Source organism: Macrosteles quadrilineatus, unplaced genomic scaffold, assembly GCF_028750875.1.
Source record: "Macrosteles quadrilineatus isolate MER2022 unplaced genomic scaffold, UCM_ALF_1.0 Scaffold_8__2_contigs__length_117827958, whole genome shotgun sequence".
Taxonomy (NCBI): domain Eukaryota; kingdom Metazoa; phylum Arthropoda; class Insecta; order Hemiptera; family Cicadellidae; genus Macrosteles; species Macrosteles quadrilineatus.
In genome coordinates this window covers 74,046,352-74,069,852 of record NW_026542601.1, presented here as the reverse complement: position 1 = coordinate 74,069,852, position 23,501 = coordinate 74,046,352, and the positions used below count along the sequence as shown (strand labels likewise).

The 23,501-nt window shown below is 35.0% G+C and overlaps 1 protein-coding gene across 2 annotated transcripts; it reads left to right on the top strand.

The window, feature by feature from the left end:
- The first annotated feature begins 81 nt into the window (after nucleotides 1-81).
- On the top strand, nucleotides 82-22,033 carry LOC128999994 (gastrula zinc finger protein XlCGF57.1-like). 2 transcript variants are annotated; one of them, XM_054426826.1, is made up of 2 exons: nucleotides 82-99; nucleotides 18,979-22,033. In XM_054426826.1, exon 2 carries the CDS (start codon nucleotides 19,210-19,212, stop codon nucleotides 20,464-20,466), a length of 1,257 nt encoding a protein of 418 aa, XP_054282801.1. In that variant the 5' UTR covers nucleotides 82-99; nucleotides 18,979-19,209; the 3' UTR covers nucleotides 20,467-22,033. The 2 variants fall into 2 exon arrangements, with proteins under 2 accessions (XP_054282801.1, XP_054282800.1); XM_054426825.1 differs by lacking the exon at nucleotides 82-99 and adding an exon at nucleotides 15,187-15,350.
- The last annotated feature ends 1,468 nt before the right edge of the window (nucleotides 22,034-23,501 follow it).

The following is a 23,501-nucleotide window of genomic DNA, read 5'->3' as shown; positions in this document are numbered from 1 at the left end:
GCACTGGGCGGCGACGTACGGATCTGGGCTAATATAGCAGGCCGTGGTGACCTGCGCAGAACAGCTGCGCAACAGTCCGCGCGCATCCTTTGATTATAGGTTAGATTTTAGACTTCATTACCCATAGGGGATTTTCGCTTTTTAATTTAGTTGCATGGTCATGGAATTAAATAAGAATAATATATATTGTTATATAATGTTTATTAATTTAAAGTATTGTGTAAAATAAATATACTTTGTAAGGTTGAGGTTTTTATAGGTTAAAATTTAAAATTTATAATCGGCTTGTAGCAAATTCGTTTTACACCATTAAAGAATTAATGGACCCCAAAGTAGAAATTAATAAAATTACTAGTTCAAGTAAAATTTTCATACTATAGATTTAGAATCCTCGACTCAATGTTAAACATTAACATATCTGTATCATGTTTATTTTAATTTAACATGACAATGTCTATTTCTAGTAATTTAGTCAATGGCAATAAATATTCTTATTTTTTCTTATAATAGTTGTGGAATGGAATAATTTAAAATAAATTTCCTCCGATGATTACTGAAAAAAGGCTTCATAACCTCGCTAAAGGAACGGGATCACGAGATAAAGTTATGTTAAATAAATGTGTATTTGTTTATTTTAATTTCCTGTCTACACAATCCTTTTTTTCAGTCAGCATAAATTAAGTCAAATAGACAAAGATGTTACTGTACTTAAATATACTAAATATTGCTACAATGACTAGTATTGTCTGTATCTCGTTTACTGCCTCTTCCGGCGATGATTTACAAAGAGTAAAATTATAAGCTTGGTGAGGATATATTTAAGACACACTTATTTCCCATTGCAATTGTTTATAATATTTTTTTTTTAATAAGTTTTTGAATTAACTACTTATAGCCTTAAAAACGTGATTGACGAAAGCCACTGCCTCGGGAAAATTCGGATTTCGCTACACAATCTTTAAGAAACTTTAGAATTTAACATTGGCCTTATGGGCTGCCAAGTAACTATGTTGGTTGAACAAAATAATAAGTAATATGTTAAAACAAGTTTTCTAATAAGATAAGATGAACACAAGATGAGGTAATTAAGTTAAAAATACACTTCTGGAACTATAAAATATGTATTGGCGCAAACAATCTCTGGATAAGTATAAGGGCTTAAACATATTTATTTATTTTCCTCAACTGATTCTTTGTTTCATTCCAATTGGACATTGGGTTTGGTTGCTCAAGATAATTTTTCTTACATTTTCATTTTGACTCCATTACCTAAATTGTATACCTTGTCCACAGCAATACATTTTAAATTACGATTTGATTGTATGCTTTGTAAAGAACGCTGGTGATTGAATAATTATAACAATTAATCTAAAACGTCTTAATTACAGAATTATTGTAAAATAGTGGTAACCATAATTAAATTAAATTAAATTTATTGTTTTATTTACTGTCATATTATTTATTGTTATAGTTATAGTTACATTAGCACTTTTGTGAAGCATTAGATATTAATCATGCCTGTAATATCCATATATATTATTGTAAAAGGGTGTAGCCATTGAGAAATAAATACTGTACATTAAAGTAGTGTTCTTTCCAACGGTATTTCAGAAAAATATCTGTGGTTTTAAGACTATTAATTACTTTGGTATTATGACCATACCTAATAATCCTAACCTAAGGGTGGACTAAGTTTTAGGTTAGGTCAGGCAAGGCTAGGCTAGGTTAGGAATATTTTCTTATTTAAGCTAATCTATCTATATATTAATAGGCAAGCATGTTTCTTTAAAACCTTTTTTCTCAGCTCGTGTGCATCGTAGGGAAAATCTACGCATACCGTTGGAAAGCTATTTTCCTGTAGGTGTGCAGAATCCCTTTATAAATTTAAATAGGCTCAAAGATAAGCACAAAAAATAAGTTTAAAAGTTGTAAAAAATTAACATGGATCTTATGCGTTGCTATGCTGGTTACGAAATAACAACGAAATATAAACAGAAAATCAAAACAAATGGAGGAAACTCCAATCACATGTTTTATTTACAGTGTGGGGTGAAAATAGTTAAGTGAGTACATTACATATTTTTGGTCGAGTTTCGACCACTGGACGACCTCTCGTTAATCTTATTTGGAAATCGATCTATCGGTGTGATTGGTATAATACCAAAGTACCAAGACTTTTTTAATCAACCATGGTACCTATTTAAAACAAAAATTATATGAATATTGAAATACTTTACTACAAATGGGGTGGTAATTGTATAGACTATCGAAAGTATTTCTATTAATACACCTTTGTCCGCTTGTGTTGTACTTAAACTTTAAGTTCAACAACAGTTTTTAATCCAACCAATAGGCCACCAAGTAAGTACAATTCTCGTATATCGGCAGCAGCCTCAAGTGAGGACAACTCTTCCGTAGCGCGCCAGGTGGGTACCTTGTCCTTGACTCCGGAGTGACTTTCTCCCAGCTTTCCTCGTCCTCGACCTCTGTCGGGCCGTCCCCCAGCGGGGCGAAGCCCTTGTCTGACGCAACGGAGGCGACCTAGCGGTCTAGCAGTGCTCGACAGCAACTGTAGAGTGCAGAGCGTGATGAGCGTGACGTCATAGCAACGGTCGTGATCTTTTCTAACGTGGTTGATGAGGAATTATGAAAGAAAGTACACCTGAAGTAACAGCTGACTTGGCTGGATTACAGTCCTAGCGTTATGAGTGTCGCCTTTTAGGAAAAACTATGACGGAAATGGAACTGGGAACTTGACCTTGTTATTAATCGATTGTTTGAAACTGGACCCACCTGCTTTTGATCGTTGGGTTTAAAATGGTTATGGTTAAAGAACCATATGATATTATCCAGAAAAAAAAATAATTGCATCCGTTGTAGAGGAGAAATTATTCAATACAAATTTACCATCTGAGGCAATTGTGACCCTTGATATTCTAGAGAATATGTTTTCTGCCAGTCAATCCTACGTTTATCCACAACTCGCAGCAATATTATCTTACTAAGTATTACTCTAAATTTCTATTACACGAAATAAATTATTTAATGGTATTACTAACTAACCCCCATAATCACCAATGATAGAACCATGTTTAGCTGTTAGGCTGTATCATAAAACTATATTTTTTTCAAATATTTCCTAAAATATGAAATAAAGCTTTAAGTAAAACTGTTATATTGCTCGCTGTACCTTGAGTGCACATTCATAGAATTTCATACTTTCTCATTCTTGGAGTGTTTCTCTTCATTCTTTACCCTTATCTTCCTACAATTACCCATATATGTTTTACACCACAAAATTCTTAATTTGAACAAACAGTATTCGGAATATTCTCATAATGGGTTTACTGACTCAAAGAATAGCCAGGTTGAAATTTGGTTGCTGGGTGTTTATCGTTTTACTGTAGTGGGAGACAACCGGACAGGTAATAAAAGAGAATTAGTTTTACAAACTCTTAACTCACAAAATAATCAGTACTGTACCGGAAGCATAATATTACTTGAGCCCTCTTAGTGAAGGTTATTGTCGTACTAGCTTGTTTACTACAGCTCGCATTGTCTTGTAAGTTATTACTCTATGGATGGTTTACCGCGCACAGTTAGCGAGTAACTGTCTATGTACTCAGTGGTATTTAGCACTTCCGCTCTAGGTCGTTGACTTCTTTTTCTTCTTCCGCTCAGAGTGTACATCTTAAGCAATTTGTTGTCAACAATAGCGTAACTCAATCAAGTAATGTTAAAAGGAAAACAGTACTTGTAAGAAAGAATTTTTTTATGTTAAAATTGCCAAAGATAAGTCAAAAGGAAAGTCAGACAAAAAACGAAAACTTCACTTTTGGATTTAATATAAAGCGTTTTGTATTGTAACTAATTTAAGACTCACTACATAAACCTACCAACTGGCTATGTTTTCTGATGACTCATTTAATTATGAATCCCCTTCGTCAATGGTTCACACGCTACTTTCCAATCAGACCTGAAGCAGATCTTGATAAGACATCGATCGATTCAGTCAAAGCCACTAATTGATTCAACGCTGTCAGTATACTGTGGTTTTTTCATCCATAAAATACAGTATCTTCCATTTATATTTGTACTGAAATTATACATAATAAAAGTGTATAAATATCCACACCACCAGTGTCATCAGTGTAAACTTCCTTCATTTAGTAGGTCACAAATTATTATTTCATTGCCAACACATAAAAATGCTTCCATTATTTTGTTATACATTTTTAAATTGTTTTCATTTTTTTTCTGTTACCAACCTATAGGAAATATTATAAGTTACCCAATTCCAATCAATCGTCACAAATTAGACAACCTTATGTCCTTACACCAAAAGAGAACATAAACGAATGCAAAGTTCTAAATATCTGCAGAGGTAGATTCTTTTAGTTCCATCGGCACGTCGAAAGCGTAGCACGGCTCAAGATATGCAATATATGTACAGGGTGTATCCATATTGCCTACCAGCGCCGTGCTAGTGTCGACGAGTCTTGTACTTGGATAGCTAGGCAGGCGCAAGATAGGCAATATACTCCCTGTAGCTATATTGCCTACCAGCGCCGTGCTAGTGTCGACGAGTCTTGTACTTGGAAATCTAGGCAGGCGCAAGATAGGCAATATACTCCCTGTACCCATATTGCCTACGAGCGCCGTGCTAGTGTCGACGAGTCTTGTACTTGGATAGCTAGGCAGGCGCAAGATAGGCAATATACTCCCTGTACCCATATTGCCTACCAGCGCCGTGCTAGTGTCGACGAGTCTTGTACTTGGAAAGCTAGGCAGGCGCAAGATAGGCAATATACTCCCTGTACCCATATTGCCTACCAGCGCCGTGCTAGTGTCGACGAGTCTTGTACTTGGAAAGCTAGGCAGGCGCAAGATAGGCAATATACTCCCTGTACCCATATTGCCTACCAGCGCCGTGCTAGTGTCGACGAGTCTTGTACTTGGAAAGCTAGGCAGGCGCAAGATAGGCAATATACTCCCTGTACCCATATTGCCTACCAGCGCCGTGCTTGTGTCGACGAGTCTTGTACTTGGAAAGCTAGGCAGGCGCAAGATAGGCAATATACTCCCTGTACCCATATTGCCTACGAGCGCCGTGCCATACTGCTCTACATTATTGAGTTCATTAACTGGCGAAGTAATGTCTTGTAATTAGGAGTAGTAGTTCTCTCACTACACTCTCTTTCTACCAAGCACCATCTCACGCTACGACGAACATCTGGAGCTAGCTGTGTAGGTGTGCGTGTGTGAGGTAGATTGTACTATGTAGGATATGTTCGTAGGTCTTCTACAAGATGAAACATTTTCTCGCTTTTCTACTGCAGTATGAATGCATTCTCACAGTGCTCAACATTATTTTCTGAAAGGAATTGTATGACTAATATAAATCGCAAAGTGCCAGCGTCATGTGGTTGATCGTACCATAGATAAAACAGTCTATGATCGTACTCACAATCATGTTGATATTTTGCTAATCTAAAATTATTTTATGGGGAAATAATAGCTCTAAATACGTAACTTTAGAACGCACACTTTGAATTGCAAGGCTAGTGCGTAATTGTTCCATCTCAACTCGCAATTATATTTTTTTCAATCTTCGCAACATTTTATTCGATCAAGAAAGTTATCCATTGTTTACAGTTCGGACATTCTTTTACTTTCCCCCACTATGCATGGTATATAGAGAAAGTATTGTTTTCGTCAACATTTTAGATTTTAATTGTTCGAGGTTACATAATTCGTGGACTGATTTTGATACAATTTGGTTAGGGTATCTATCTTCAGTTTATTTTGTAATTTTGTGAAATTTTGCTATTTGTAAATGGGTATTTTACCACAAAAAGCATATAATGAAAAATCTGATTTTCACGAAAACGTCTACTAGAATGATTTTGATTAAAATTTAGCTATGGTAATTTTAATTCCAAACAAAATTGTACAGTCTCTACCCTAATTCCTTGAACATTATGGTACAAAAGTTATTGCTATTTTTGTGACCATCGCCCATAAAAAATCATAGTTACTCTCTCTATAATATGTGGGCTATATGGTCAAAATCTACACTTAATAGTCCAGTGGATCGGCTGTTAATTTAGTGTTAACTGTAGACAACTAACTCCACTTCCAACACGCTATTCATTGGTTTTGGGATTTTATTGTCAATTTTATATGTTGGTAGACCAAGATGTTTTTGTTCTTGGAGCCATATATTTTTGTTAACTTTTGAATAGGAAAGCTAAGTGTCGATTTTACTGTGTCGTAAAATATAGCGTTCAGCAAACCCTTTTCTACGGTCGATGACACCATCTCGATTTTTTTCATTGCGTACCTAGAAGGGTTTAAGATGTGATGTGTTATGAACTAGCATGAATAATCTTCTAGTACGTTTGATTCCTAAAAGAAAATCATGGAGAAGTTTAGTGATTAGATAATATCAATCTTTGGGTTTGTTTATTTGCGCCTTCTGATGTTATACATCTTTTGGGTTGTATAACACTTTTTATACACCTTTATTCACTCTAAAGATGCAATGATCAACCTGAACACGAAAAGCTTTTATTCCACTCATTCAAAAATTAACCAAAAAATCACAATTTATACTATCCTTTCTTTAGTTATGCTAATCAATAAGTATCTACAATTTTGAAGAGTTATATGGAAGTGAATATGAATGGTTGATGGTTGTAGAATGTCTCCGGGAGTGCCAGAGGGGCGGAGAGAGTGAGGGCTCGGGTGGGTGGAAGAATGCGGACCTGGGGGACCGGAGGAGTCTTGGGTCTCTGCCAGAGAGAGGATCCAGGAGGTGGACGATACAGAGTTGTAAAGAGGGAATCCATACAAGTCCATGTGCACAAGTGAGAGTAACTTGTGTGGATTTTACCTTTAGCGTCGTCAATTAGTGACATGCTTAAACATTGTTGTACATTAGAAAGAGATTAGAATAGTGATCAAGATGTGTTTTAAATTAATGATATCGCAGTAGTTTCTGCAAATGAAGAAAACTTTATTTAGTTTTCATGGCCACCCGTTACACAATTCTTCTGTGCTCCACGGAAGTCTGGGTCGGTGCCATGAAAATAACTGAAAACGCTGTTTCTCCGGCTGTCGTGGCTGTTGCGGAAATGATTCCTCTTCATCAGCTCGCCATTGAGAGGCTACGTACTTTTCGATTCGCCCAGAAAATTAGCAGAGAATAATCTGCTAAACAGGAGACTCTACAGGTCTGTCTAGTAGGACCAGTGGGACGTTAAATTTCTGTTCTCATCCACAATCTCGCCTGGTCCGTAGTCCGGGATCATGTAAACACTGACTTTTGCACATAACAGTTCCTTAAAGATTCCAGGTGCTGTAGGATATACCCTAACAAGGGAGATAGGTTAAACTCGCTGTCTTTTCTACCTGGAGAATGGCGATGACCACCTCCGTCAGTGGTGACACTTCGTCGAAAAAGGCGATGGTTCGCCCCTACAAACCTGTCACTGGATGCAGTTGAGGAGGTGATGTTCCAGGATATGATGGAGCCTCACATGTTTATCTATTACTCTGTTCAAGGTAAAACAAGGGGTGCTTGAATAATCCCGACGTTTCCCGATGCTCCTTTAGGAAATAAACCTAGACTTTGTTCCCTTAGTACACGAGACAAGTCGAGTCATGAAGTCAATTAATAATGGCCCGGCCTGTTTTTACGTGGATGGCAGGGTTTTGATCATTTTTTTCTCACACTGTTCCTGGTATGGCGTCTTGAATTAATAATTTCCCCAGCACAACTCAATTGGAAAAGGTAGTAGAAACAAGTATTTATCATGTTGTTGACTGACATACAAAAGACGGTTTTAATTTTGGTTTGCAATCAAGGGACTCTTTTTGTTTTACATTCTCTCGTCGTTTAAGTAATTGCAAATCATCCGGAAACGGAGTCTCGTCAAAAAAAACCTGCGCAAATTACACAACTGATGCTGCAGTATTGATATGAATTAATTTTAATTATATTTTCATAGGTTTCTGAATCAAATATAAATGTAAAGGAAATTATAAAATGTTGATAATGTTTCAAATTCATCAGCCTACACTACAGTGTTTGTTGCGTATCCAGTGAGTTGGCTCTTTTGTAAATCAACTATCGATCTCGGGGACACTCTCTCTCGAAATATTTCGGTCGTCGGAAAAGAAAATCAGTGAACATTACGACGGGGGACTCCGCCCCTCTAGCGGGGGACTTGCCCCACTGGCCCACTGCCCACCGGACATGACCACTCCCCTTTCACCGCCGAGGAACTCAGCTGGGGGATCTGAATCATTATTGAACGTTTTATATCAAATGTACTATATCATGCAATAACAAATCGACTACTATACTCATAGATTTAACGTGAGTAATGTTTCTTGGAATTTTATTATGAGATTCGTTGATTTTATTTTGAACTATTCTTTCGATGAATCAGTTCAGTAGTATAGTTGATTCGGATCATTTGAAAATTTGGTTTTCATCCTCTCCAAACACTTGACAAATGTAAGAGCTTTACTGCCTATTTAAAATACGTACAGTTTACCATATTATGGTGCACTTTACTTTCTCCCCCTATACACAGTAAATGGAAGAAAAGCATTGTTTTCATCAAAATTTTTGAGTTTGAGGATTGAGTGGATACATCAGTTTTGGGGCCCCTGAACCCAAAAAAGTTGTTTTCGACGTGATTTCTGTCCGTGTGTGTACTGTCTGTCAGTCTGTATGTGGGGACTTGTACAGAGCTACAGACCACACCTCTAGTCCGATTTTGATGAAATTTGGTGTACAAATCCATGTTAATCTCCAGGCATTTTTTAAATTTTAATTTTAATCGTGATTTTTTCCATTAAAATACCCATAGATAACGAACAACTCAAATTTTCTCGAAAATGGCCTGAACGATTTTAATTAACATTTAGTTGTAGCTTTTTAAATTTTGAACATATTTTGTAACAATTACGGGTCAAAACGGGAAACTTATGCTGTTTTCCCATAAAAACATAAAATAAGAGAAAAATTGATTTTACAGAAAAACAGTTCTGAGTGAAATTCGTCTGTTATGGGCCATATAAGTCCAAACAAAATAATGCAACGAGGTTGTTGACAAGTTAATTGGTGAAAGTATGTGTCAGAATGCTGATACCGTTTATTTTATTATTAATAATTGCTCAAACATTAGGATTGTAGTGGTTGCTGAGTGAGTGTATGTCGGGAGCTAAAGAAACAGCACAAGTTACAACCAAAGACGTTAAAAAGTGCTAATAAATTGTATTGTAAAAGGGCTATTTCAAGAAGTTGTTTTCTTAACTTTGTAGCGAACTGTCCAAAGCTAAAAACAGCTAGAAGTTGTTTTTCGATCAAGGATCTAAATAGCTTAGCGAGTAATACTTTTGTACAATTTTCTTACCAAATAAAATGATTATACTTGTGTCCGTGAAAAGATCAGGTTAAAACTTACGGTCCGAAGGGTAAAAATATTATTAATAAAAAAATTAAGGTTAGATTATAATTTTGTAAACATAATTTAGTTTTGTGAAAACTATGATTTTATATATTTTTATATTATATATTTTATATATTGTATATGGGTTTGATATATGTATTATCGTATACCTCGGAGTTCTTGAGGCTGTACATATTTAAAATGAGACCTTAACATTTTATTAAACACGTTCCTTGTCAAATTAGATGATTCAACAATTCTCTTATTTGCCAATAAATTTTAAACTTTTTATTATTTGTTTGCCATTTTATTTATAGAAGTAATGTGGGATTTCTTCCTGAAAATGGGTAATTGTGCCATATTACGAAGATTGAATTGTCTAGCTGTGTTTGAACTTGGAATATTTTGTTTACCTTCGATAGTTTTGTTCTTTCGATATCTGATATGGCCACTACTTTGTGATAAGGGATAAGTAGGCCTAACACTGCGAGTCCTATCAAATCTTAATAAAATACTTACTTCAATAGCATTATCTGAGATGAGGACGCCACCTAGGTACTGGAATGTGAAGTCTTGTGTAGCTTTACTGACTAAGACCAGCTGTTTAATTAGTCAGGACCATTTATTAAAACTTGACTTCAATACTTCAAGGAAAGTTCACTCTCTCTTCAGACTATAGTACCGGGGTACCGAGCCTTGCTCAGTTGTGGTTAATTGGATTAACAGCTGATTGAAAATGTTTGATTCAATTCTAATTTACGTAAAATAAATAATATTATTTTTAAATATTGATTTCACTGGTAAACCAAAGTTTGCTAACAATAAATTGCCTCAGTACTTCGGGAATTAAGTGGTAGGAGAGGGCTCGGTAAAATAATCAATACTTGATCGGAACTATTTTCCTCTATATCATATATTAAAGGAGTGGAGTGTGTACTTCTTTATTATATGCCTATATTGAGTAATCTTCAGTGTAATCTTTGCTCAATAGTTACAAGTGATGTTTTCCCCTTTGTACTGTATTTTGTAATGTCCTAGTATACTGTGGATGGCTTGTTATAAACACATGTGACAAGCCTTTTGCTCACGTTTTCCTTGTTATTTTGTTCAACCAACATAGTTACTTGGCAACCCATAAGACCAATGTTAGTTTTTTTTAGCGAATTTCCCTATAGGGAAGTAGCTATTACCGTAGGTGGCACGGTAAGACCTAGACCCGGGACCGATTTACTTTTTCATTTTGATGTCCCCAGAGGCCAAAAACACCATTCGTTCAAATTTTTATATATGTATATATATATATATATAGACATATATATATATATATATATATATATATATATACGTCCGTGAACGCGATAACTTGAGTAATTTTTGTCCGATTTTGATAAAATTTGGTTTAAAGGTGTAAAGCGGGATAAACTTGAATGAGTTCGCGAACCAGCACGATCGGACCATGGGAACGGGGCTTTACGGGGGGTTTTATGGGGTAAAAATTGGTTTTTCTCACTTTTGACCCTCAAAACACAAAATTTCCCGATTTCTCTTTAGACCTTTTTAAAGAGCTTAAAAAAACAAATAATTTAGTATATAAAAGTATTTTTGTTCGATTATTAGTAACGGAGAAAATTTAAAAAATTGTCAATTTAAAATTCCCATGTTATTCTTATGGAGAATATTGTCAAATGTTGTAGTTTGCTTGTTTATGGATATATTTTGATCAAACTTGGCAAATTTATTTATTTTGTACTAAGCTATCAATATTTTACTCAAAAAACACACTTTTTTAGTTTCCTTGTAGCAGCAAACCTAGATACTCGTTAAACCTAATGTTATTAAAATATATTTAACTGAAAATCAATTCAGACAAATGGAAATTCGCTTAGTCGGCAGGTTTGCTGCGGCGGGGGTATTTTATTTTCAAATGAGTTGTGTAGCGAAATACGAATTCTCTTGAGGTTGTTGCTGTCACCAATCACGTTGGGAAGTCCCTAATTCCAAAATTTAGTCAAAATCCTTCCGCTGGATTTCGAGATATATATAAGTCAGACAAACATAGCTCGTATTAGAGTATAAGATAAGACAAGTTATAGATTTAAAGTAGCTCATGATGCTATTTGTATAAGGAGTTGTCTATGTAAGTTTTTCTAATTCAACTGTAATTTAATTTTAACCACCCTCTGATGTCGTGAACATTACAGAAAACAACATCACCGCGATACCAATATCTCAATTTCCTTATAAGGTTTTCTTTATATCAGCTGATTCAAGACAACAACTCAAGTCCAGCGAATTCCTCATATTCAGTGAAGACTCCTTTTGGTTTCAACGCCGCCACTGGTCGCTTGTCCCAGATATCCAGTAGAAAGTGCCTCCTGTATCGCCGTCGGCGCTCGGACTGGAATCCAGGCTTAACTGTACTTAAACAAACTTCCGTTCTTTAACCACTGGATTTTCGAATTCCTTGTAGATCGCGAAATTACCCTAGGCAGTTTGGTCCGAAGTTGGTCATTCTGAATTTGAACGGGTATACGTGTCATTGGACAGAACTGTTGGAGTTGGAAATTATTGAGATGATTGAAGTTTTGAAACACGCTTTAAGGTCACGTATTTGCAGCTATATTTTCCCTGACACAATTAAGTACGGTAATTACAACGTGTGTGTGTGGTTCTCGTTCTCGAGGGAGTTATGAATATGTTCACCCACATCCAGACAATCCTGGAATGCTTTTGAAAACGTGCGTTTCCTAACTTTGCATACTTTATTAGAGGTTTGTGAACACATTTTCAAGCATGAAACCGTTTATTTGTCCAAAATAGGTCAACATATTCCATATAAAAATTACCTAATATTTATTATTTTACAATTGTTAAAAAAAATACTCACTTTTTGTTGTTGTTAAACTACGTATTTTCAGATTGAATATAAAATTAAAACTGTCCCAGAGTATTTTACATTTGAATAGGAATAGTAAATAAAATATGTTTTCTAAAACTATTCGATACATTTACACCTGTACTATTGTACATTTGCATGGCGGTAAATATCAATAATTTGAAGTTTCAATAGCGATTGATTTCGACTCATATCGAATTTGAACTCATTAAATATTTATATATCACAGGGTGTTCTAGGAGTTTGTAGTTTTTCAAAAATTGGTTTTTTTATGTGTGTACCCCTACTACATAAAAATGACAAATTATCATTACAGCCACTGTGTAGAGCTTAAAAACATATAATCTTGAATATTAAAGCGTTATTGTAGGATTTGAGGTTGAGGAGAATATTAAAAAATGTACATTTAAAATTCCCATGTTGTTCTTATGGAGAAACTGTCATAGTTTACTTGTTTATCAAATTTGGTAAATGTATTTATTTCAACTTACACTATCGACTTTTGATTAACAAAATTTGTCTTCCCTTCCCAAAGTAGAATACATAAAAAAACAGGTTAAATCTAAAGTTTTTTAGATAAGGAACAAATATGATTTGTTTATGGAAACACTTTAGTAAACATCCAATCATACAAATTGAAATTCGATTATTCTGCAGGTTTTCTGTGGTGGGGGTATGTATATGGAAATGATTTTATCAATTTTACAAATTTATTTATTCAATTCCTACATTTCACATTTTCCTAAAAATCCTCATATTATTAGCACATTAGTACATTTGAGCAGTAAACTAATTTAAAGTACTCGTTAAAGGTAATGTTATTTAAACAGTGAATCAATCCGACATGTTCAAGGAAATATTTTAGTGAAAATCCAATCAGGCAAATGGAAATTCGCTTAGTCTGCATCTCTAGTTGCGGCGGGGGTATTTTCAATTTAGATTATTGGACTGGGTGTGGGTGGCAAATGGGACCGATTGTAAAGGCAACTATTCTGGTTCACCTTAGTGAGTCGACACATGAATAACTCGTATCAAAAGACTTGAATTTCACCGGCTCAATTTGGTTTTATTCTTCTTCTCAGTCACATCACAGACTTTGAGAGTTGTATGATATAACATTAGTTTTATAACTATAGTTATAGTTATAACTTTTATTACGGTATAGTTATAGTTATAACTTATATTATAGTTTTATAGTTATAACTATAAAATGGGGGCACTAAATGATGGATAAGATAGTAGCTCGGACGGAGAGCAACTTCAGTCCAACTATCTAATCTGATTTTTGGTAAGCAACCATGGTGAAAGGGTAAGCAGTCATAAAGCATAAATACAGTACTAATGATTTATACTTAGTGCCACCATTTATACTTACTATATTGTCTAAGGAAGTATGTGCCGGTACTGATTTCTTACCGGTATTTTTTATCTAGTCAAAGCAAAGATATATGGAGATGTATAATCAATGATAAGACTTATTGTAGTCCAATGAGTCTATTTTCCAGTCTTTCTTTTCTGTGTATTTGTCACCCTTCGTTTTTTAAAGCTAGGTCGGTTGGAAACAACAATGTATCCTATTATAAAAATGAAGTCTGTTTTTAATACTGTTTCACGTCCACTTACGCTCGAGTTGCTAGTGTCTACTATAAATGGTTCTATATCTTAAATTTTATTAAATTTCTAAACAGAGAATGCGATTTCGCCGAAACATGAACTCAACGTTACTATCATTAAAAACACATAAAAATAAACTTCCGATTTTACAAGAGTGAGAATTTATACTTAAGTCCATGATTGCACTTCCACACAAACATTAGACAGTTTTACAAACGTTAAATAATAAAAAAAAAACAGCAAAGTTAAAATAGTGAACTGTATACTACACATGAAATTGTAGTGTTCCGAGTGTTCTATGTGTATGTTTATTAAGGTTGTGTTTTAGTTTTACTTATTCTGTGTATATTATTATTATTTGTGGTCAGTGTGGCGAAAAGTATAGCAAGCGACTTATGCGGTTGTATATGTAGAGAGTGTATAGACGGTACCCGCATAAAATTCCGTACTCGGCAAGCTACGCACAGGAGTGTATAATCCTATAATTCCGAATGATTTTGGTTTCCAAGTACTTTTTAGTTTAGTAGGATCAGAGTTACCATTACAGAATGTTTTTTGTTCATTCAATTTTGACGTGTTTCTCTGAATTCATTGGTGACTGTATTATTTGTTTACTAGCACTGGAGGCTGGGGGGCTGCTGAGGAACTTTTACTCTTGTAGTTATGAATACCGTATTTATAAGTGTTGAGAATGTTGAGATAGATTTTGTTTAAGCTCAGATTTATGTTTCGCACCCTCATGGGAACTTGGGAACTATGCTCGTACCTACTTCCTGGCATTTTAGTGTACTACAATTACAGAAAGAATCCTTACAAGACAATGTCAGAACGTATCATCATATATTTTTGGTACGTAAGACTGTTATACCAAATAATTATTGGGAGAATAATATAATCTACGGTGTAAATTAGCTTACACCACTTGCGTCCGAGTCGACTCCGCGATTCGTTCAAATAGTTCAGATCGTTTCTGAATCCTCCATCAGATTCAATGAACTGAACTGAAACTGGGAAACAGTGAAACTGAAACGGAACGGACAGACGACAGAAGAGAAGAAGGAGAAGGGAGAAGGCTAATAAAACTGATGACAGGCAACAGGCAACGCAACTCGAACTCAGTGACAACAAAAAATATTATTACACAGCCCTTCTTTTAGATATTAATATTAATTTATATAGCCCTATTTCACAAGTATTCCGTTTCATGTTAAAATCTGTATTCTTTTTAACCATATAGACCTAGTTAATAAAATATATGAATGAATTCCCGTTGGTGTTTGTAAAATGTAAGAATGTAACATCTCGGGCAAAAGTTTAAAATACTTCAGGGCCTATTACATTTTACCGCAATCAGTGGGCCAACCATTTCCCAGCAGGTAAGGTATTTTTTCTTGATATTCAATATTGAGAAATGTGTTTTATTTGTCGACATGTAATCAAACTATCGGTGTAGCCTACTGTATTACCTGGAAAATATTTGTAGCCAATTTCTAATTTATACTTACTTAGAGGCTAGGACCTAACCCTATGTCATGACTAGGCCAAGTTTGAGTGATGATTTAGGCCACTAGGCAATTCCACCACAAGCTTGTTAAAACTGAAAATGGGCCGCAGTTTACTATGAAATAGGGACAGATTGGCGATTGTCTTTTTAAGTTACTTTTCCGACTAAGTTATCGTGGCCTATTTACCTAAACCGAACCAAAAGAAATCGGTATTTTTTAAATCCATCAGTTACTCTGTATCATAATTTTGCCAACCAAATCTCATTATTTTATTTTTTTCAAACAACTTACCCTAACTTTAATTTCATTTTAGATCCATAAGCAATACCTAGGCCTATTTACAATTTAAGTACAGCAAATCATAGGCTAAGTAACTTACCACTTATAAATAGCTTAAGTTTAAGGCAATAATAGGTTTTTACATACCTTCGTCATTATGATAGGGCTATCTAAATGTTTTTTACGTAGGCCTATAGCCTATTCGCATCATTTTAATGTTTTTTGTGTTTGTGTCTTCTGTGTTTCAATTGTGTTTATGACGAGTTGCAAGCTTTGAAAATGTTGTCTTTCGCAACAAAACATTTAAGCTGATGAGCAATATTAATTGTTGGACTATTTGACGGAGGTATGTAAACACGAGTGCCGTCGTCCTGTAATCCAGCTACTAGGAGGTCTTGAATTGTGGATATTTATAGGCATGCACTGTGGATGCGATACTCCCTGGTGTGGATTAAACGTTTGCACGAGTGAGTACTACGACAAGACCAATTTGTATATACCAAGGCAAAAATGTGGTTCGGATTCCACTGTAAACTGTAGGTCCCTTAGTTTCCATTAGCTGTATGGGCTATTAATTTAACAGCTGTGTCTAGGGAATGTCGGCCTTAGTCACTAACAAGACTACAAGATCGCGCCACTCATCCTACACTTATCTCCTTTCATGCTTGGCTTAAAATACTGAACTCTGATTTTATAACTACTTAAAATACTAAATTAAACAGTAAACAACAATGGTGGGGGACAACAATGAATACTTTTCCTACTTTGTATGGTCGCCATTTAATAAGAAAGTACAAAGAAAGTATTATCTATTATTGTCTTAACAAATAGTCCAAGGGCCAGAAAAATGGATTTTGAACATAAGTTTAACTTTTTCTAATTGTCAATTGAAATTTTGAGTGGGGAAGGCTCCACTTGAGCTGACAACAAATTTGTCTTGACTGAGTTTGAGAGAATTTACAAATAATTTAAGAGGTGTTACGGTAACTGTCTATGGTTATCTGAATCTAATTGAAAAAGACCAAAATATTATGTATGTTTTTCCGGGAACCATATCAGTTTTTCCAAACAGTCCTAATTAAAAAGGAAAAATTTTGTACTAGCTGTAAGTTGTATAAGCCCATAAAGCCTTACTTGTAAGATTTTCCATTTTTCTACTTAGGCCTATATACATAAACCCGCTTACTGTCCGCGAGAGTAAAGAAGTCCCCTGAGCTCCGGCCTATTCGTAGTTTGAAGGCGTTACGCTTGAACGTTTCGCGCGACAATTACTGTAGAGCCGTCTTGACGCTGGTCTGCTAGTTTTAAGGCTTAATTTTTATATTTAGGCCTAATATCTGTAAGTTTTTTATAAATCTGTCATAATATTTTTTTGCATAGTCATACAATCGAAGGAAACCCATTTTCTAGTGTTACTAAGGCAAATTAATAACCTTTCTACTTTATGATTTTTGTTTATCCATTAATTAGTTAATCCATGAATATACTTATGGTGAATGCATATTACCGGTAATACACGAGTGCAGCAGTTTCAATAGCATTCATCGCAATAAACAACTTATTATTAAAGTTATTAATCCTATTACCATAAACCTAAGCAAAAAATCAAGAAAACAAGCAAAACCCCTTAGTTTGACCCAATGTCTACGAAAATCACGCGGTTTGACGCGTTCACATCAGGTAACACGCCATTGACGTCTATACTTTACCAACATTTCTGGAACGTTAAATTACCATCCATCCAAGTTTCGTCTAGATAGAAAATTTTCCTTTTTTATTCCCTTAGCTTTCTTATCTCTCGCATACTTAAACCTCCAATTAACAATGCCAAGCCTTTCAATCAAACATTTTCTTTTAGGACCAAATTTCTTCCACCTGAACCCCATATATCTTTTAAGAGACGCCGAAGTGCCCATTCGCTCCATTTAAAATTAATTCTTTCTCTCAAAACAGGTAATAATTTTTTACATGTAGGGACATTTTTTTCGTTCTTGTAAAAATTGCGTATTACATCTACAGTTACACGCCTATCAAAACTATCTATTTGTACTTTATGGTGGTCAGCCTTCTTGCGTTTTTTCCCGGGTGTACAGAGTTCTTCATCCGGAGTTTGTTTGCCGGCTTTTCTAATTCGTTTAATAGTTTTTTTATGAAACTTTACAATTGTTTGCGGCACGTTATGTTGCCTATTCTATCGGCACTAATAACTTTTTGTCTTTACATTCGTTGTCACAAAACTCGATCACCCGTCTAATTAAATCCCTCTCTCCACTATGTATAGTAGCACCACGTTTTCTTAAATCAATAGCTACAAGTACCGTCCAAAACAAAACGAACTCATTACGCGAACACACGAGACTGCACTGAATCAAATGACGTGACCACATGATGATAATCCACTTAAGAAAACAAAGATATGAGAAATTATGTTTACAACAGTTGTTTACAGACAGACAGACATCGAGGCGAGGCGCCCAGACGCTTAGCGCCTGCAAATAGTGTGCGATACCCTCCAAACTTAGCTGCGTATCGCTCTGGCTCAAGGGACTTCTTACTCTCGCGGACAGTATGTTTGTTTTTACCCTCTGATGGGGTAGTTATGACCACCACCAAAAATTGAATTTGTTGAGATAAAAAATATCTTGATTGCTAAAATATTAAAACATTATTGGTCATAATTTGAATATTTAAATTGAAGAAAAAAGAGTACCTAGTCATAATTCCCCCATCTGTGGTCAGAATCTGTAGGTTTGCTGCTGCGGAGGTATTTATATAAACTTAATTTTGGAGGATGGCCTTTTTTCCCACCCCAGAAACAAAATACTCGTTTGCACCCGCTGAAGAAAATTCCTGCGGGCACCCATTCCATTTGTTTTGTACAATGAAAAGAAATCTGTTGTGCTTTTTAAAAAAAACTTCAAAAGGAAGCAAACATGTGAGTTGCATTATTGAACTAGCCATACAGTACATCTGATTAAGATTCATTATGCAATTGTTGACTAACAGCCAGTAATGCCTGTGTTCCTATCGACAAATCTATAGATTTAGGGTCTTGGTCAGGTTGGTGTGAAACTTAAATGGTGAGTTCAAGTGGTGATATTAATTTTATCAAAGCCTTGTCTAACTAGTATATAAAACTAAAAACCTCTAGGATTTATTATAAATTGTAAAAAACGGTGCCTGAACTGATTATTGAATTTGTGTTTTTACATTTTTTCAGGAAGTACAACCTCTCATACAGACCAGGACGTGGTTTTCAAGATTTTCAATAAGTGATAGGAAAGGGATCTTAGGAAATAAACTTTATCCTCAGTTTAGATTTTTTAAGCAAGACTTATAAAACATGTATAAAATTTCATTTGGTATTCCTGTGGTGAAGAAATAATTTACCAATGTAGATCACGGCATTTAGTTTTCATAAGTGAAAATAAAAAATATTGCTGTGGAAAAGATGGGAAGTCCTCTACCAATAGAACAGTCTGAAATGAGTGAAGTTTTAAATCTTCAGGATCAAAACTCAGCTGAGGTGGGGGACAACAATGAATACTTTGTAGAAGAAGAAATTAATGGTGTTTTGGAAGAAAATGAAGATGTTGATACGGAAGAAAAGTCAAGCTACATTTCTGAAATGGAGGAAGGCGGTGAAATTGTCACTTTAGAAGAGAATGAAAAGAAATCTACTTTAACAGAAGATAGTGAAGAACTGCCAGACTTAGAAGGGACAGGTAAAGATCCATCCAGTACAGAAGTAAGTAATTCTCTTGATGAGGAAAGTAATGTAGAGAACGGAAATCTAGAAGATTTATCTTACCTTACACAAATAAGCAATTTCTCCAACTTGAAACCTTTTACATGTGTTCTTTGTCAAGCAAATTTTTCCAACAGTTTCCGTTTAAAGCGACACCTAATGAGTCACGCTGGGATAAGGCCTTTTAAATGTGAGTCGTGTGATGCCTCATTCACCAACAAATATCACCTTCAGAGGCATACGATGACGCACACCGGTATAAAGCCTCATAAATGCCCAACTTGTGATGCACGTTTTGCTCAGAGCAACGGTCTCAAGCAGCACCTCCTTAATCACTTGGGGATAAAACCGTACGCTTGTCTTATCTGCGGAGCCAAGTTCGCCCACACCGGCTACTTGAACCAGCACATGTTGAGCCACACTGGTGAGCAACCCTTCCAGTGTCAATTGTGTGACGCAAAGTTCACCAGGAGTAGCAGCTTGAAACAACACATCCTGGTGCACGAGGGAACTAAACAGTTCAAATGCGACATTTGTGGCAAAGACTTTGTTCGTAACTACAGTCTCAAGCAACACATGCTGTCTCACAATGATATCAAGGCTTTCCAGTGCATTCTATGTGAAATGCGCTTCACGAACTCCAGCCACTTGAACCGACATTTGGTCACGCACACCGGCGCTAAACCGTTCAAGTGTGACATTTGTGATGCGGAATTTACACAAAGTGGGACGTTGAAGCGCCACAAACACGGGCACACTGGGGAGAAACCTTTTGAGTGCAAGCTGTGTGGCAAAAAGTTTGGCGAGAAGAACAATTTAAACAAGCACTTGCGGGTGCATGCCCGAGTACGACAATTCAAATGCCAAGAGTGTGAGGCAGAGTTCACTTCAAACTCCAACTTGAAGCGCCACATGGTAAAACACCCGGACCACTTTGTTAGTGTTGAACAGAGTAACTAGTCTGAATCAACACAATAGTGTGACTAAACTACTATGTAACAAGAAAACTAGTCAAATGAAAGACAAGATGGACCTTAATAAAGAGTACGTTGAAGCCATACCTAGTCACAGATTTTATAATAACAGACAGCAGTGTAAATACTTGTGATAAGATGTTTTTATTTTTAAGAAATAATTGTGATTTTGTTTTCTTTGTTTTTGTTAACGCTTTTACCAATTTTAGTAAAATAATTCAATAGCTCAGGAAAATATTCATTTTGTGTACGATAAATGGTGTAATCTATATTCTTGTAATCTATATTCTTGGTTAGCCTAATGGATAGGATATTCGGTTTATTAATTTGCAGATTTAAAAGTGTTCTTTTAATTTTAACTGTTTCATCTGGATACTGATATGATTTTCAATACAAGTCCTTTCAATTTAGTGTTAAAGGAAACCTGCTGTTTAAAGAGAACCACATAAAAGGAGGAATAATTTGTTTTTACTGCAGCCAACTCATAAAGTATCAGGCCACTGCTTGTGGCTAAAATTAAATGTCTTTTTAGCTTATTTCTTATTCTACTTTAATAATCAATCAAACAAAATTAAATCAACCCATTTAGGTTATTTTATCAGGTTAGTCGGTGGCTCAATCAGTAGGGCTACACTTCCAATCTATGGCAGTGATGTCTTGGATTCGGATCGTTGTACCTGCCACTACATTTTATCAGCCCATTTCCACTCTATAGCGTCTCGGCTCACACCTTGCTTTTGCTGGATACGATCGCACAAGCTTCAGGCCTATGTGGACAGGCAAATGCAAGGTTAAAAGCCAAAGATGTTAAAAATAATATTAAAATAAAATAATATAAACAAATTTAACTAACCGAACAGCTTTGACCAAAACTGTTTTATTCTCCAACCTCATTTCTGAACACTACTAGGCTATCATACTTCTGAAGTTACAATTTTCTTTTGCGGAATAAGCACATCAGAACCTTTCAAATCCTTACTATTGTGAGAATATTTATCAAAAGAAACATTTTGCGTTAATAATACTTCAAATTCTTAACAAATCTTTAAAATAATTTCAAAAGGTAGCTTTGAGTTAAGTTAACAGTGTACTTGTGGGACAGGCTTGTTGATTTTGGTATAAAATGTTTAAATCAAGTATAAATAGATAAATAGACCTACCGTATGCTATTTCAAGAATAGTTACAAATTATATTACATGTTAGCCAACAATAATGAAAATTTTAGATGTAGGTAGGTAGGCTACTCCTTAAGAATAAATGTGTCATTTAAAAAATTACTTAAGATATGGATGTTTTACATAGGTGTTGAAATTTAAATCAGCCAAGATGTTATCTTTATTATTTGTCGTGAATTTAAAAAGTGTCTAGTTAACAGTAACATGTAAAATCCAGTTCTCCTGTATTTTCCCACTTTAAAACTGTTTTGTAACAGACAACTAGTTGTGCCAATGAATGAATGTATACTGTGTAAACTATTTTGAGCCGCTACTTGAAATAAGCACTCTACATGGTTTCCAGACACATTAAGGATAATTACATTATCGTACAAAAATTTGCTTTCTTATACTGACTTATTTCACCCCACCCCAAAAAAGAAATCTGTAATGTAATGTATGATAAAATATGTTGAGTCGAGGTTAATTTTACATTGGTGTGAATTCTGTTCAAGAATATGTACAGCTGCATTCGAAACTGTTGAACTTAACAATAGTTATTTGGTTACTTTGTATTTTACAATCAGTTAAGCTACTACAGTATTACATTTTACTTTTCACTGTTCTAAAATCATCCCCCTACTAAATCATATCAATTTAAGACAATCATATTAATTAACTTTGCCTAAACCATAATTCTAATTGTGCAAAACGCCCATCTTATACTCTTGTTGTCAGATCAATGATCAATGAATCAATCAATCACTGTGTTAATTTTATTTAGTCTAAACATTCTTCCAAAATAAAGTAGTAGCAAACTTTATAGTTGAATTATGTAGCCTAACCTTCCAATATTTTTAAAAATATTTACCCTTTTTGTCACATGGCAATTATAATATTGGTGCTTGAAGTCTTCACAGTAACAAGACCTTGAGTCTGAGTTTTGGGCTCTTCCCTTACAAAGACCAAAAAATAATGCAGCTGGTGGTGTATTTAACCAAAATAACATAAATATGAACTGCTATCTATATTAACTGTGAAACTCAGGTGTTTGTTTCCATGTATAGGTATTTACTCAGGGGAGGTATAGAAGAGGCTACGATGACAGCTGAGGGCTTCTTATTAGCTGAGGGAATGCCATTACCGTAACAAAACTGTCGATTGCCATCGGCCTCGGTGGTCTAATGATTAGCGTGCCGGGCTGATATACTGCAGGTCCCGGGTTCGAATCCCGCCGGTGGCATTAAATTTTTGTCCAAGATTTTTTTTATTTTCAGCAAGTTTGGTTGGTTTGGTTTGGTTATTACAGTTTAATTTTATTATTAAGTCATTATAAAATTTTAATTGAGCAATTTCTAGTTTTATTTTATAAACAGAATTATTTTTCCGATTACTATACACTTTTGTTATATTATTTCATTATCAGCAAGTTTGGTTAGTTCGGTTAGGTTATGATAGTTAATTTTATAATTAAAAATTAATAAAATTGAATTTTAGGCATTTATAATTTTATTTTATCAACAGAACTATTTTTGCGATTAGTAAACCTTCATTGCCAAAGTGCTCTCTACTACAGCGCTGTTCACGGAGGAATTTTGAACTAAATGCCTCATTTGTACCTCCCCTAAGTCAGACCCCCATGTATAATACTTGAAATTTGAAAAATAGGTTACATCGTATGCTGTGAGTTTCTCAACAACTTATATTTAGATATATCATATTATATTTAACATATCAGACAAATTCCATACGTATGAAATTGATTCATTGAAATCTAATGCAAGGAAGTCTTTTATCAACAATCGAAGTATTGCAAAATTGTATGCGAGTGCGAACAGAACTTGCAGACTACACCTGTGCTTTTGA